General features: G+C 40.7%; 1 protein-coding gene across 14 annotated transcripts in view; it reads right to left on the bottom strand.

Annotated features, from left to right (window-relative positions):
• PTPRM (protein tyrosine phosphatase receptor type M) overlaps window positions 1-15,191 on the bottom strand; it is a 1,480,454-nt gene that overhangs the window by 321,610 nt on the left and 1,143,653 nt on the right. For all 14 annotated transcript variants that reach the window (XM_069218824.1, XM_069218808.1, XM_069218810.1 and 11 more), the window contains one exon: window positions 257-331. In XM_069218824.1, coding sequence (XP_069074925.1) covers window positions 257-331 — 75 coding nt within the window. The remainder of the gene's footprint in view (window positions 1-256; window positions 332-15,191) is intronic.

Genomic DNA, 15,191 nt, shown 5'->3' with positions numbered 1-15,191 from the left:
TGTCAAACACCACAAGCAGGTCAGTGCAGAAAAAGGTAGAAAGAGAGAGAACAGTAAGTGATTGAAAGCCCAGAGATCTGTTGCTGAGAACTATCACACAGACATTTGGTTGCAGTAGGAAGAAGGAGCCTACACTTCATGCAAGATGGAAGACAAAGCAGCTACTCCATTACTGATTTCCATTTCAGGTACTGTTCCCCATTCTGATTACTTAGAGTTTGTTAACTAAGAAGAGACAAAACATTTCCCACCTTACCTGGGTAGTAGGAGTTAGGCACGGAGGTGCTCAGCGTATTGGTTTTCATTGTGAAAGATGATGGTGAGGATACAGCTGAAAATACAAAAAAAACAAGTAAGTTTCAGAAAAAGACAAAACGTCTCACAGATATAAAACATCAACCAGATATACTACACAATACAGTAACTATAAAGCAGTACCATTAATAATGTATTTACTTCAAGCATTTTTATCAAGTAATGTATGATAATAACTAAGTTCCATTAAAAAAATATGTCAAATTTCACTTGACTCCCTTAAGTAGACCAAATTCTGAACATTAAGCCAAATACTTCTGTACTACTTAGTAGGTAAATGAAGAGACAATTATTACTTACACCAATAATAAGATAAGACAGGCAGTATTTTCTACTACGTCGCAACCCTGCAGAACTAACCATCTCTAGCTACTACAGCCAAAGCCTGTTCATATTTTATACGTTCAAAGAGAATTAAGGAGAAAGCTGCTTGATACGTGGGGTAGGTTTTCACATTTGCAAATTCCATAGATTTTCTAAGGCCTTCCACCATGATATGATAAAAGGTGAGTGCAGGCCCTATAAATTCACAGATTTGGACCAGGACGATCACATTAATTAATAATTTTCTTACCACACATATATATATATATATATATATATATTTTTAATTTATAACAATTTTATCGGAAGTATTTTTTTCATGAAACATATTACCTGTCTGAAGTAAAAACTAACCTGTATGAACTGAAATTGTAAATGAACAATGTAAGTCTGTAAACATCTTTGATGGGCATCAGTCTTACTGAGTGAAAATAATTTTATCCCAAGGTTGGTCTTGGACTTTAAGGATACTCAGAATCCAATGCCAGCTATCTTGTCTTTGACAATAGTCTTAACAACCCTTTCGACTGCAGTAGCTTCTCTCGAAGGGTCTGCTTGGCATATATGACGTTTTAGTAAGTCGTCTGGGTGTGAAGAAAAATATTGTTGTGTAAGGTTCTCACTTAGCACCAGTATGGTGAATACCAGATTCTAAAACTAGTTTGTCACTGCTATGATGTACCAACATAAAAGTTACAGGATGGTTTGACAAGGGTTTCAAAGAGCCTGCCAGTGCAGCACTGACGAACAGAGAGCACAGCTTCAGAAATGGAGAAGTTAAGGCCCAGATTATGTTGGTGGTGGTTGTCAGGGGGCCCAGTAGTTTTTTCTCACATTTGCAGACGAGGAGAAGAGTCCGTGTTATGTATGGCTCTCCCATTACTCCTCTGCCCCTTTCACCGTGGGGTTCGGAGTGACATTGTGGAGAATTCTCACTTTTGTTGTCCATCACATGTCAGTGTTACTCATCTACAACTCTACCTACTAATGTCTTTAGAGCCTCTTCGTCGTTCTTATCAATTTTACTGCCAACCTTTTCTGGATTCATTGAAAATGATAAAGACATAAGTGATGCATTCATAACGTTTTAGAGTGAATTGAAAACCTCCTTTTAGGTGTAGGTTTACTCCTTATTTTGGGAAAAATCAGTGTGATATTGTGTCTGTTTTGAAACCTGCTGTACGTGCACATGTTGGTGCATGCAGCCAGCATGTCGAAGTTGCACAGATGTAAGAATGCCTGAGCCATTAATCATCCCAGTGGTATCCACTGATTTAAATTCCTATGGAGGATACTTCTATCTGATCTACAAGCAAAGAGATTATTACGTTAATTGTGTGTGACAACCCTGTAGTTTGCCAGATTAAATTATTCTTGACCCATTTTGTCCAACACTACCATGAACAAAGATCTTACTTAGAGCGGTCATTCTTTGGGAGTATCCTACATGGTAAGCTGAAACATCCCTCATTCACAGATGTACAGCTCAGTGGCCAGACAACAGGAAATTATACCAGAGTGTTCCGTGACCTCATTACCAATCATGTGTGAGATACAGAGGTGCAACAGTGACCTGGCCTTCAGAATACTGTGCGCTACTTTTTGGCATCCTTGTTCCTGATGACTATTTGGCTCCTGAAAGGAGAAATACAGGGAGAACTTAGTAGGGTTGTTTGGAAGATCATAGTAGTGAACTGAGGTTTGGCGTGAGACAGGAGAGATAGAGGAGGGAAGAGTCTAGGAAGGGTTATTTTGGAGATCATAGTATTAGAATGAGGTTTGGGATGAGACAGAGTGGAGGATAGACAGAGAGGTATAAGTAAGGTAAGAGAGTAGTGCACTTGAGAGAGTTTTTTTTCAACTTTTTTTTCTCTTCTACAGTCGGACTAAAGTAATATACAGATACATAATTAGATAGAAAGGGAATATATGTATAAAGAAGATGATATACATTGAGATTTAAAGTTGTATTGTATATACACAGATTTTCAAGTGTTGCAGTATTTTTGAAGGTAATTTACGTACTTATTAATAACATATTTTTGATCTTTTCCTCAATATTTCAAAAGTGAAATGCTAGCAGATATATAGTTAAGATAATATTTACCTATTGTGATGGAGAAATAAAACAGATGCGAATGAGCATCTAATCAAACAACGTATATAGAAACTATGCAATGACCTTTAAACATGTTAAGCATAGACAAATATATATATATTACCTAGTGGCGGTCGCCACTAGGTAGTTATAGATAGGACCACGTTTCTATACAAAAAGCTTTTTTTTACATGCCTATTTCTTTGGCACCTCTTGAGTAATCTTCACAAAAATTTCCAAAAATAATTGCCAGTACCGTGTGCTACTGCTTGGAAAGTTTCAGGGTGATCTGTCTGTGGAGAAGGGGGGAGTCAGGGTAGGATGAGAAAAAAGGGAGGGTCCCAAAACACGTTATCCCCATTATTTTTTCCATATGAATTTTGAATAGAGCAAAAACTACTGTATGGAATTGCACCAAATTTGGCAGAAAGGTAGGACTTGGTCCAGAAAGAGTGCTTTTTCCCCATTTTGGTGTAATTCCGTTCAGTAGTTGCTTAGAAATCAGTGGAAAAAAATGTGTTTATCTAGGGACACGAAGTATGCACAAACCCTAACGATCTTGTGCTGACATCTGATTGGCTGATAACACTTCAACAACACAAGCTGTGAAGTGTTATCAGCCATCTTCGGACTTTGCTTCAACCGAGCCCCAAAAAAATAGTAAAAAAACAAAAAAACAAAAGGGGTCAGGGTACGAACACCCTGACCCCTTATCTCTGGTGTTGGGGTCCCTAATAGATCCCTCCCAGGGCTAAAAAGCTTTTTTTTTTATTTTTATTTTTTTATTTTATGAGCGGGGACGTGGTGGATCCACGAATCTGCTCATAAAATCAAAAATAAAATAAAACTAGGGCTCCCGTGCTTTGTTAGCCTAATGTCCCCGGGTGGGCCGAGTTCCAGAGGGCTTATCTGGAAAAAAAATAGAAAAAAATAAACGGGGTGTGGGGCCTTCTGGACCCCTCCCGCTGCCCTGGGGACCATAATCTCCTTTAATTAATGTGGGAGAGGAAGGGTCCAGTGGAACTGCCGCTGCCCCGGAGAAACATGTATTTTGACCGGAAAGGGGGACGTCCCTCCGCCCCCGATGCCCAGGGGACCAATACCCACCAGGTCAAATGTTTACCAAAGAAAAGGGGTTCCCCCGCACCCCAGGAACCACCACCTCCCTGGGGGTATGTAAACATTGGAGGGGGGCTGCGTGCCCCCTCTCGAGGCACCTCTGATGGCCCCAGGACCACCACCCCCCCAGGGCTGGCTTCTGCTATGTCTCGGGGGTGCCCACTCCTGGGACATAGCTGTTTGCTGTGGCTCTGCATGAAGCTCTGCATGCAGCAAGCACTTTGGGTTTTGACTTAGGAAGCCAGTAAGGGCTTTGTGTTAAAAACACAACGTAGGGACCACAGGGGAGGCCTAGAGGGCTCTCTTGTGGTCCCAAGAAGCTTGTAAAGGGCTTTACAATAACAATTTAAAAGAAAATAAATAAAAAGGCAGGGTCCGTGGGAGAGCCCTGGAGGGCTCTCCAATGATCTCTACTTTTTTCATTTATTGATTTTAATACAAAGCCCACATAGGGCTAAGAAAAAAAAGAAAATAGCCATAGCTATGGGAGTTCGAGTCCAGCTGGACGAATTTCCTTTATTTTGATTTTCTTTTTAATTTAATCAATAAAATAAAAAACTTTTTTAAATATATTAAATACCTTTTTTGTTCTTTCAATCAATTCCTCCCACTCACCCACCCACTCACTCACTCACAGACCCACTGACACCCTCATGCAGCCACTCACAGCCCTGTACACAGACTGATGCACCCACTAAAACATTGATGTACGCACTCTCACACCCAGACAGACAACCTGACAGCCACTCTCACTCCCATATACACCTTCTCACACCTATTCTCATGCCCAGAGAAGCCGCGTATGGCAAAAGGGCTGTGCACAGCATGTGTTTGGGTGGTGTTGGCCGCAGTGTCTAGCTGCAGGCCAGGTCTTGCAAGCAACCTCCCCTGCGCATGGATGGAGGACGTGCACGGTTGGGTGCTAATAGGGGGTTGGCTTCAGGGCCTGGCCAAAGGCCCGGCCCCTTGGCCAACCTCCGTTCGGCTGCACGCGGTGGTGGTTCGATTAACGTACAGCAATTAAAATTACTATACGTTAAAAAAACATAGAAATTCACTGAAAAAACAAAGGTTACAGGGACGTTAGCGTTAGGAAATAGAATTTTTAAAAAACCTTAGAAATTCACTGAAAAAAATCAAAGTTTACAGGGACGTTATAGTTCGGTTTTGAATTTACCCCTACAAAACCAGAGAAATTCAGCAGTTATAGTTACTTGAGCTAACTATTACTGGCTCTCCTGTAATGCACTGCTTATGACCTCACATATTACATCACTCATGACATGGTCAGTGACACACACACACATATATATATATATATATATATATATATATATATATATATATATATCTCTCTCTCTCTCTCTCTCTCTCTCTCTTTCTCTCTCTCTCTCTCTCTCTCTCTCTCTCTCTCTCTATATATATATATATATATATATATACACACAACTGATAAAAGTTTACATACCCAGCGATATGCAGTACACTGCTGTTTGAGTATGGTGATTTTGTCGAAAAGAGCCAACTATTGAATAGTCTTCTGAAGATAAAATAGTTATCTGTGCATCTTATATGTGGGGATAATGAATTCCATAGCTTGAACAGAGAAAGATGTACCACCTATTGTCTTTTTCTTTTATGGTGTGGTTTTGAGGTGCAGTGGCAATCTTGAGCAGAGGTTCCTTTGGTGAATGTTATTGGTAATTTTATTCCTGATGAAAAGCGGTCCTCGTTCATTTATTGCTGTGTGGATGATACAAAATAGCCTGAAGGCGGATCTTCCGGCAACTGTAACCAATCTGGGGCCCTCAAGACAGGAGAGATGTAGGCTTGTGGCTTTACAAGTAAAAGTAGTCTGGCAGCAGAGCTTTGAATCGGTTGTAGCCTTTTCATAGTAGAAAGAGATGATCCATGGTACTGGCCATTGGCATAATACAGTTTAGAAAGTACAAGAGAGATAGTAGCATGTACCTTAAATCCTAGGCGAGGGAAGAATCGTTGCACAGTTTTCATGGCAATGAAGCTTGATCTTGCTAATTTGTCCACTTGGGCATTCATTATTAACTAGGAGTCAATGGTAATTCAAGCTTTCTTCCTTACTTACATACTTTAGAAATTAGACCCAGCCCATCAAGCTAAGCACAGAGTGGGCCATAATTTTTCCGGTCGCCACATGCAAGTATTTCTGTTTTGGGAGCACTTAGTGTGAGATCGCTCCATGCCATCCACTGATCAATGCCAATAATGACTTCATGTAGATGTTGAAAAGCATGCGTGAGATGATTGAGCTTTGAGGGACCCCTACATTTGTGAAGTTTGTTCTGTTTTGAAGGTAGGGTACGATCCAGTCAAGAGCAGTTCACTCTATGCCAGCCTTGTAGAGTCTTTGTATTGGGATTTCCTAGTCAATTGTGTCAAAGGCAGCTGAGAGGTCTAAGAGAAGTAGTGCAGCAACTCCTGCAGTCTACTGTGTTTTTAAGGTCATCCCAGATGGCAATGAGGGCAGTTTCTGTGCCTCTTCCTGGGCGAAATCCAGTTTAGCAGTCTAAAAGTGTAGAGTTTTCTTCAATGCATTGTGACATCTGGGCGAATACTGCTCTTTCTAACAGTTTGCCCATGAAAGGTTAATTTATAATTGGTCTGTAGTTGTAGGGGTCATGGGGGTCCAGGTTTTCTTCTTTTTAAATAATGGGTTTATGTATGCCTTTTTAGGTCTTCTGGGAAGATTCCAGTAGTTGAAGAATTATTGATAATTCTTCTTACTGGTGTGGCAGCAGAGGTAGCTAAAGGAATGTTCTTGAAAATGTGTGGTGGGGACAAGGGTCAGAAGGGCAGCCGAATGGCCTGCTTGCTTTGACCAAATCCATAAATTTACTTTATGATATCTGTTTGTTTGAAGGGATGCAGAGACTGGGTAGGCTTACTCTTGGAGGAGATTTTCGGGGAAATGGGATGGGGATGGTAGTTTTCCTTTATTTTAAATAGGAGTCCAATGTGTCGGCTTTGGTTGTGTAATGATTTGCCAGTTTGTCTGTGACATCTTGAGTAATGGGATGAGCTCCTTCTGTGCATGTAGGTTTATGAAATTCAGTAATTATTTTATAAAATTCTTTATTTAAGATTAAGCATTTTGAATTCTGTCTGAAGAGTACCTTTTTATTTTTATTTTTTAGAATTTTTGATTGTTGATTTGTATATTCTGTTAAGTATGTGTAGGTGAAGTTTGCCTTGATTGCTAATAGTTTTGAGCCAGCTTTGTTGTAGCTTTGTAATTTGTTTTATCTTTTTTTGTTCTGTATTTCTCCAAGGCGCTTGCTTTCTTTTGTCCCGTTTTGTTGTTCGTAGTGGTATTAGGATATCAAAAACTTCCTGTAGCCACTCAAAGTTTTTGAATGGAATTTATTGTATCTAGATTTGTGTTGGCTGTTAGTTGTGTTTCTAAACATTCAATATTGAGTTTGTTCCATGGCCGATAGGTGGATGCATGTGAGGTGGTCTTGGGTGTGTTGATTTGTGGTTTTATGTTGGAAAGCTACCAAATGGCGGTCTGGCCATGTGAGTGGAGTAATCCTTTAAAAAGTAACTAGTTCTAGATGTGCAAAAATGACATCTAGGATGTGTCCAGCGATGTGTGTGGCATAGTGTAGAATCTGACGTAGGTCCGTGTGACTAGACCAATGATGATAGTTTCTGGATGGGGCATATTGGATTTGTCAAAAGCAAATGTTTAGGACCCCAAGACTATATAGGGTGGAGTATAGTGCTATAACGTTTTAAACTGTGTCTAGAAGTAGGTCTGGGATTGTTATTTTATATATTGTTATATATTATATATTATTGCTAGGTGGTGGTCTGTAAGGAGGAGGAAGTTAGTGTAGGGTTGCATTTGGTGATGGGGCCTCAGAACTTTGTAGGGAAATGTCATCCATTTTGCTGAGATTTATTACTTGCTCGAACCTAACAGCTAGTCCACCTCCTCTTTTGTCTATGCAATTTTGTGTGATAGCCTGGAGAAACTACTTCATGCAACACTGGAGCCCTGTTATCTCCCAACCATGTTTCAGTTTTGAAGAGTAAGTAAGGTTGTGTGTCAATGAGTAGATCGTAGATGTAGTGCTTGTTTTTAGAGAGTGACTGAGCATTTATTAGTAGACAGTTTAGTGATTGTGTTTTGGTGGTGGTGTGAATGTTTTGTAGAAGAGTGAGAAGTATATGTTGAACTTGTAGCAAGTGTGTTATTAGTGCTGGTATTAATTGTATGAGGGTTGCAACAGTGTTGTTTTTATATATTGTGTTCCTCATCCAGCAGACTTAGGAGGCATTTTGTTGGGTCTGCGTGTGTCAGTGGTATAGGTGGTGAGTTGTGGTGTTTTTGTAGAGAAGCGTTGTTGTGTAATAGACATGGGGATGCAAAGTTGTGAAGAGTGCCATGTTGTTTATTTTGTTTTTGTCTGTTTAGTGTGGCAGGAGTATGGGCTGGAGGTAGGGTGAGCATGTGGGTCACATTCTAAGGCTTTAAATTGTGCAATGAATGAGAGGCAGGTGAAAGAGTTGTTGTGTTGGTGTATTTGTTGGTGAAGATAGAATATTTGGGAGTAAAGATGGATTTGTGTGTGCTATTTGTGTAGTAATAGGGGAGGGAGTGGATGTATGTTTTAATTTGAGAGAAAGTATTATGAAAGTGTATGTTTTGTTTTTGAGGATTATTGAGAGGAGATATTGACGTAGTAGTTTAATTAGAAGGGTTTGAATGTAAAGTACTGCTGAGGTGTTTTGAAAAATAGTTTATGTGGTGTGTAAGCGGGGATGAACAAGAGGTATGAGTGTTTGTGTTAGGTTTGTTTACTGAAAGTGGTAATGTGTCTGGTAGAAGGTAAGGATTGGTTGGTTGTGTGTTTTTGGTTAAAAGAAAAGAGCAGGAGGGTGTTAGTGAATGATATGATGGAAGGCTGAGTATAGGTTTTGTTGTGACAAAAAGGGGTCTGTTAGGAGAAAGTAGAGGATAGAGCTGGTGTCTTGTATGAATAGGGAGTGTGTGTCTGGATGCATTAAATGTATGTATATTGTGGCTTCGTGTTGTGTTTGAGATGTATGGATTTGTTAGTGGCGTAGGACAGGGTTTTGTTTGTGTGAGAAAGAAGGTGCCACAGAGTTGTAGTTGGGGTAGAACGGTGTATAGGTGTGTTTTGTTGGGTTTTGTAGCAGCCGTGGAGACACTGAAATCTGTATGAGGTTTGTTCATGGTACGTGAGTAGAATATCTTTGCTGATATTATTTGGATGTTTGCTTATATGGGTAGCTTAAAAAGGCTGCTGGTAAATGAAAAATTGGGCAGCATCTCTGGCCGTGAACAGTCCCAAACAGGCAACTGCCTACTCTGCCCTTATCATCGACATCTGCTCTGAGATGCCCTGAGTCCTAGGCTTAAATAGCCCTACTCGTCCATGGAAGCCTATCTCTAACCCTAACCCTAACCAATCAGAACCCCAACCCTAAATCCTAGATCCAATGGGAGACCTGGCCCTATTAACCAATCACAGCCCTAACCCTATTAGGCAAACAAAACCCAAACCTAAGGCCCAAGTCCAATTTGGAACCCTAGCCCTAATAGTCGATCAGAACTTAAACTCCAAGCCCTCAGTCCAGTAGAAGCTCTAGCCCTAGCAGTCAAATCAGAACTCAAACCCAAAGCTCTTCCTCCAATAGAAACAACAGCCCTATCAGCCAATCAGAAACCTAGCCCCAATAGCCAATCAAAACTCAAAGCCTAGGCACTTAGCCCAAGAAACGCCCTAGCCCTAGCAACCACTCAGAATACAAGATGCAAAAACCATTAAAACTCATATAAGGGGCAAGAGACCTTACGCACATGTTGCTGGTGCAAGTGGCAGGGAGGTGCTGCTCAATTCAGCACAGACAGGCTCAAGCTACACTTTATAGCTTCCTGATTCACCTCTTCAGGTAAGGCCCAATTCTGAAGCCCCTAAAATACTGCTTTTCGCACACTTAAACGAATCACTTTTTCAAGGCAAAAAACAAAGGCTACGTGCATGTTCCAAAGAGTTTAAACCATTAAGCAGATTTTTCATTCTCAAAAATACACTCTGTTTAGCCACTGAGGTGTATTTTGCCAAATGTTACCTTTCTAATAGATGGAAAAAAGCAGGTCTGTCTATTGGGACCCTGCTGGTGTAAAAGGCACGACTAAGAAATGTTGCTGATGTAGCCCCAGAAAAAATAAAGTATACAAAGCCCGGAAACACATTTTTAATGCATGATGCTACATGAACAGAATCTTGCATACTGGCAAAACAAGTAAACCATTTTCTAACTGTACTCCTTATATGCAATGGAGTCGGAGCCTGCCCCCACTGCTGAATTATGTGAATAGACTTTGCACAATCTACAACATTACACATGCTGTTTCCATTTATCATAATTGAAGGGGTCACTGTTGAACATGATCTCTGTGTATTTAACTGTGGCCATCATATGTCCCATATCACAGTATGATTTGTCTGTACAGTTTTTGGAAAAGACAGCTGTATCTGAGGAGCAGGGCTTAAAAGAGAACAGCAGAAGGCCAACTGGAGGAGGCCCACTCTTTGTGACTGGAGGCTGCACGTTGAAGTCAGGAGACTTATTAAACAGGTGAGAAGCAATCAACAACATTTAGCAGTTATCCTCTAATACCAACACTTTATGGAAACAAGAACTGAGCTTTAACCTCGATCTCCTTAGTCCTGAATTATCATAAACTTACAATGCTAATTACGAACATTGGTCTGAGTTGGAGAGCTCTGGACTTTTGGGGTCCCTCAACTTCCCTCAGGCTTGACCTTTTTGTTAATTGTTCAAAATAAATATGTTTCTTCACTGACATTCTTGGCTGAGCATTTCAACTTTTCATCTTTCATGTAGCTTAATGACACCCAGATACTTGCCTCTTTTAATGTACAGATATATTTTAAAACATCTAAGATGCCCCAAGCATGACTTAAATCCTATTTCCATCTCACGAAACACAAACTCCATTGTTGCCTAATAATGTCTGGCCATAACAATTAGGCATGGCTCCAATCCCAGGGTTAGAGGTGAAAAACTATTAGATATAATTAACTCAGGGTTGACCTTGGTGTCACAGAGCTGCACTACAACCATAACCTCCTTTTACCAGCTACACGCTATATAGTTTAATCATTATCTGTTCCTCCTCCACCACAAAGTGAGGATTGTAAATTACTATACAGAAGGTTACTTTTATTACAGCAATGCAGTTTATTTGGGAATTCTTAAAATGCTATTACCAGAATCCAGTCAGGGAATTATGCATCAGCAGAAATAATGCTAACTGGGGCCTGCTGCTAGAGTAGAGGATTCAACCACATCAAATACAATGCCCTGAGGGTCATGTATTGTGTTTGCATGTAGCACTTACTACCCTTGATGAGGCATGGAAGCCTTTATGGTGGAGAGTACACTACTCCGTGGTTAATCCAGTGGTCATTAGTTATTGTTGTACACTGTTGGTTAGTGATTGGGTTAGACCTGCGCTCTCAGGAAACCACTAAAGCAATTTCCTGCGGTTTTGTGTGGCACATTAAGCTATTGGTAGTTGGGTGTGATTATTAGTGAGAGTTCATAAAAATGGAGAATGGGGTGAGTAGACAGGCTGGTGGAGGTTGGATATTGTTGGGCAGCAAAAATGGGATACGCAGAAGGAGGATTTGTAAATAGTGATAAGTCAAAATAGGATGAGAAGGTATTCTGAAAAAGGAAAGATATTGCTAGACTGCAAGAAATTGTTACTCAGAAGGATAGTTTCTTCTCTGGTTATATTGCTGAAGTATAGCTGAGAGTAAGGCGGAAAGGCAGACACAAATGTGACAGAGAAGGCTACACTTGGGCATGAAAGCATGCACAGGATGGACTATAAGGAGACAAACATCCAATAGCAAGGAAGGAGAGAGAATACTCTCTAGCATTGGACAAGGGTCAATTTTCATGCAGGTGTTCGAAAATATGGTGGGGGAGGTTTTGAGAAAGAATGGAATCTAAGGATGTATAAAAAGCATAAAGAAAGGTTGATGGTTGCTACCTGTAAGCATGTGATATAAGTTGTGTCTTTGGATGTTTTCTTTGGAAGTTGATGGTGGTGACAGTTTGTCCATTCTTACATTAAATAGATATTGAAGATTACTTTGATTTGTTTAGACTTCACACTTGCTTTTTAAAGCAAGTTGGGTTACTGGTTGGGGAGTGAGAATGCCACTCAGAATCAATCACAATCCTTTTCAGGGTGAACCACAAAAGTCACTATATAAACGTGTGCTTAACCCTTTGGTACCCCGGCACAAAAGCAGTCAGGCTTGACTTAGAGGAAATGTGTAAAGCACTTATGCAGCACTCAAACCACAATAAAGTGAAAATACAACACAAGGAAAATTCCAAACCAACCGAGTACATTTTAATAAAATAACACCAAAATGACAAAAATCCATACAGTAGAACTAGAGATAAACTTTTTTTTTTCATTTGGGAGAAAATAGCACCAAGAAGAACAAAGCTCCACTTACGCTTATCTGGTTGCACTGGACCAGATGAAAGTCACAAGTTCAGGCAAACAGCGATGGAGTGCGGTTTTGATACAGGGACCATGTTCATCCCACTAAAGAGTTACCTCTGAAATCTGTCTTGAGTGGTGACTTTTGAGCAGCTAGGAGGACATAGCCATGTGTGCGAGGAGCAGGTCGGGTGTCACGGACCGTCGTTGCTTGTAATGTGAAGAGCATTAACTTTGCATTGGTCGATCGTAGAGGACCGCCTCCGTAAGTGCAGAAGTGCAGATTTTACGATGCCAGTCATCATGGACAGTAGCTGGCGTCCCGAAGAACTGGTCACACTGCATTGGCGGTCGTCTTGGGTGGTCGGTTCTTGTCACAATCTATCACTTCACTGTCGAGAGGAGCCCAAAACCTCTGTAACTTAACCTTTTCTTCAAGAAGAATACACAGTTACGCTGGACAAGACTCCAGGACCTAGGGGCATCTCTCAGCAGAAGCCAACAGCAGGGCTCAGGGCAGGTCCAGTTGGCAGCTGGGTAGTTGCAGGGAGGCCTCTGGAAGTGGGCTGTATCCCTTTAGCTCACATAGGAGGTTGGCCAAATGACCCTTGGAGCCTCTCTGGGTAGCCTGAGTTCAAGACAAGCAGGTCCAATCATCCTTCTTCAGTCAGCAAAGCAGTCCTTCCTCAGAGAGCAGGTTAGTCCTTCTTCTGACTACTCCACAGTTCCAGAGCTGTTTTGATGAGAGGTTCTGAAGGTCCCATTGTTATACCTGGTGTCAGCCTTTGTGTGGGAAATTCTCTAGCTTAACTCCAAAACTGGTTCTAGTCAGTTCTTTCCCTTCCCCTGGTCTTAGTGCCAAACTGTTTCAGTTTTTTTAATCATACAATTTTGAGTGGAAATTATCTTTGACTATTAATGATTTTTATTAATAATTTTAGACATAACTGAATAATTATTAACATTGTATTTAAAACATTTTTTATGTCATCCAGAAGTGTGTTTTTAATGAGGTTTAGTCGTGCCACATTTCATAAATCCCCCACATGAATATGGACAATGTTCTGTTCACCTTGCACTTACTCATTCACCCTCCCATCAAGTACCCCTGCATGACATCTCCCTCCACAGCCTACACAGAGCACAAGATACTGTGACATAAGTAGTTATTTTCCTTAGAGCACATGTAATGTGAATGAAACTTTCTCTGTGTATTAAATGTTGCTTACCCCAAGGACATTTCTACAGCAGTGCAGATGCAAGCCTGGTAGAATGCACTAATGCATGGGTCATTGTTTGAAAAATGTTTTATATTGTGTTGTGCATCTCTGGACAGTAACAGTGCAGTACTGTCCATTCCTTTATCATTTTACTGTCCGTTGGGATTTCTTAACTATGTACTCTGTATCTGAGCCTTCATGGCATGTATCTTACATTTCTCTGTACTGCTTAATTAAGAGTTTGTAATAAAACCTTTTAATATTTCCTTGATCTACAACTCAATTATCGAGTGGTCCCAAGTTAACAATTTTTTACTCTGCTAAACTAATTTTGGATCCGATGTTGAGGAGGGTGTTCCTATTGCAAAATCAATGGTGTCAGAGCAGAATTTCTGAAAGTAATATTTTGGTTGCCTAAGATTTTGGGGTTTGGTGTTCTGCTCCCACCCCATCTATTATGGTGATGAAAACAAGGGCAGGCATGGTGTCAAATTCCATTGTGTATGCTGCAGGCAGGGCTCTCTAAAGTGTAATCAGGGCAGGGCACAGCTCCTCCCCTACCGTCCTGTCAGGAACGCCCTCTTCATTTGTACCTAGGCCTTATTTGTTCCCATGCCGGAAAAGTATACACAGCCTACAACAGGAGAACCAGGATGCTGGCAAGAACACACAGTTGGTTTGGGCAGGAAAATGCCAACTTTCAGAATGGTTACTTAAAATCTGATCAACAAGTAAAGGAATGGGGAGGAATAATGGTCCAGTGTATGCCCTCCATAATTAGGACTTCCTTTTCCTTTCTTCTTGTTCGAACATTGTATTCTGTTTTCAGGTACTTAAAATCTGACTCTACCGTTAAAGAGGATTTTAAATTACAACTCATTTGAGCGTGAACATAATTTCTCTATCTGTTCCCAATTTGGAATTAGCACATGGGTGTAATTAGTGTTAGTCTATGGGAGAGCTAGGCTAAAAGCAATGAAATAATCTTTATGAGTTTTCCCCTGCTAGACCATTTAAAACTTAAACCCACATTTTCAGATTTTTAATTGCAATGCACCCTGCACTTTGAGTCTTTAGGGCCTTCCTTAAAGGTGACGTATAAGTACTAAAAAGGAAGTGGCAAAAGATTTAGTTTTTCCAGTCCAAAATGGCAGCTTAAAACTGCACTTAATGCTGTAGTGGCAGATCCAAGACATGTTTTAAAAGGCTACGTTGGTGGGTGGTACAATGAGTGCTGCAGCCCACTAGCAGCATTTAATTTCCAGGCCACAGGTACTTGTAGCGCCATTTATTAGGGACTTATAAGTAAATAAACAATGCCAATTAGATGTAGGCCAATTTTACTATGACTTAGGGAGGCCGAGCAGGCACTTTAGCACTGGTTAGCAGGTGTAAAGTGTACAGGTCCCTAATACTAACACAAATGAGTTCAGCAAGGTAAGGAAATGAAGGCAAACAGTTTGGGAGGTGGGGGTGTATGCCAAGGGTGTCAGGTCCAACAGTGAGGTATGGAGTTATGTGGTATGGCTGGAAAGCTGGCCCTTCTGGCTTG

Source organism: Pleurodeles waltl, chromosome 2_1 (assembly GCF_031143425.1).
Source record: "Pleurodeles waltl isolate 20211129_DDA chromosome 2_1, aPleWal1.hap1.20221129, whole genome shotgun sequence".
Taxonomy (NCBI): domain Eukaryota; kingdom Metazoa; phylum Chordata; class Amphibia; order Caudata; family Salamandridae; genus Pleurodeles; species Pleurodeles waltl.
Note: the sequence above shows the minus strand (reverse complement) of the source record. Positions and strands in the feature narration are given on the sequence as shown.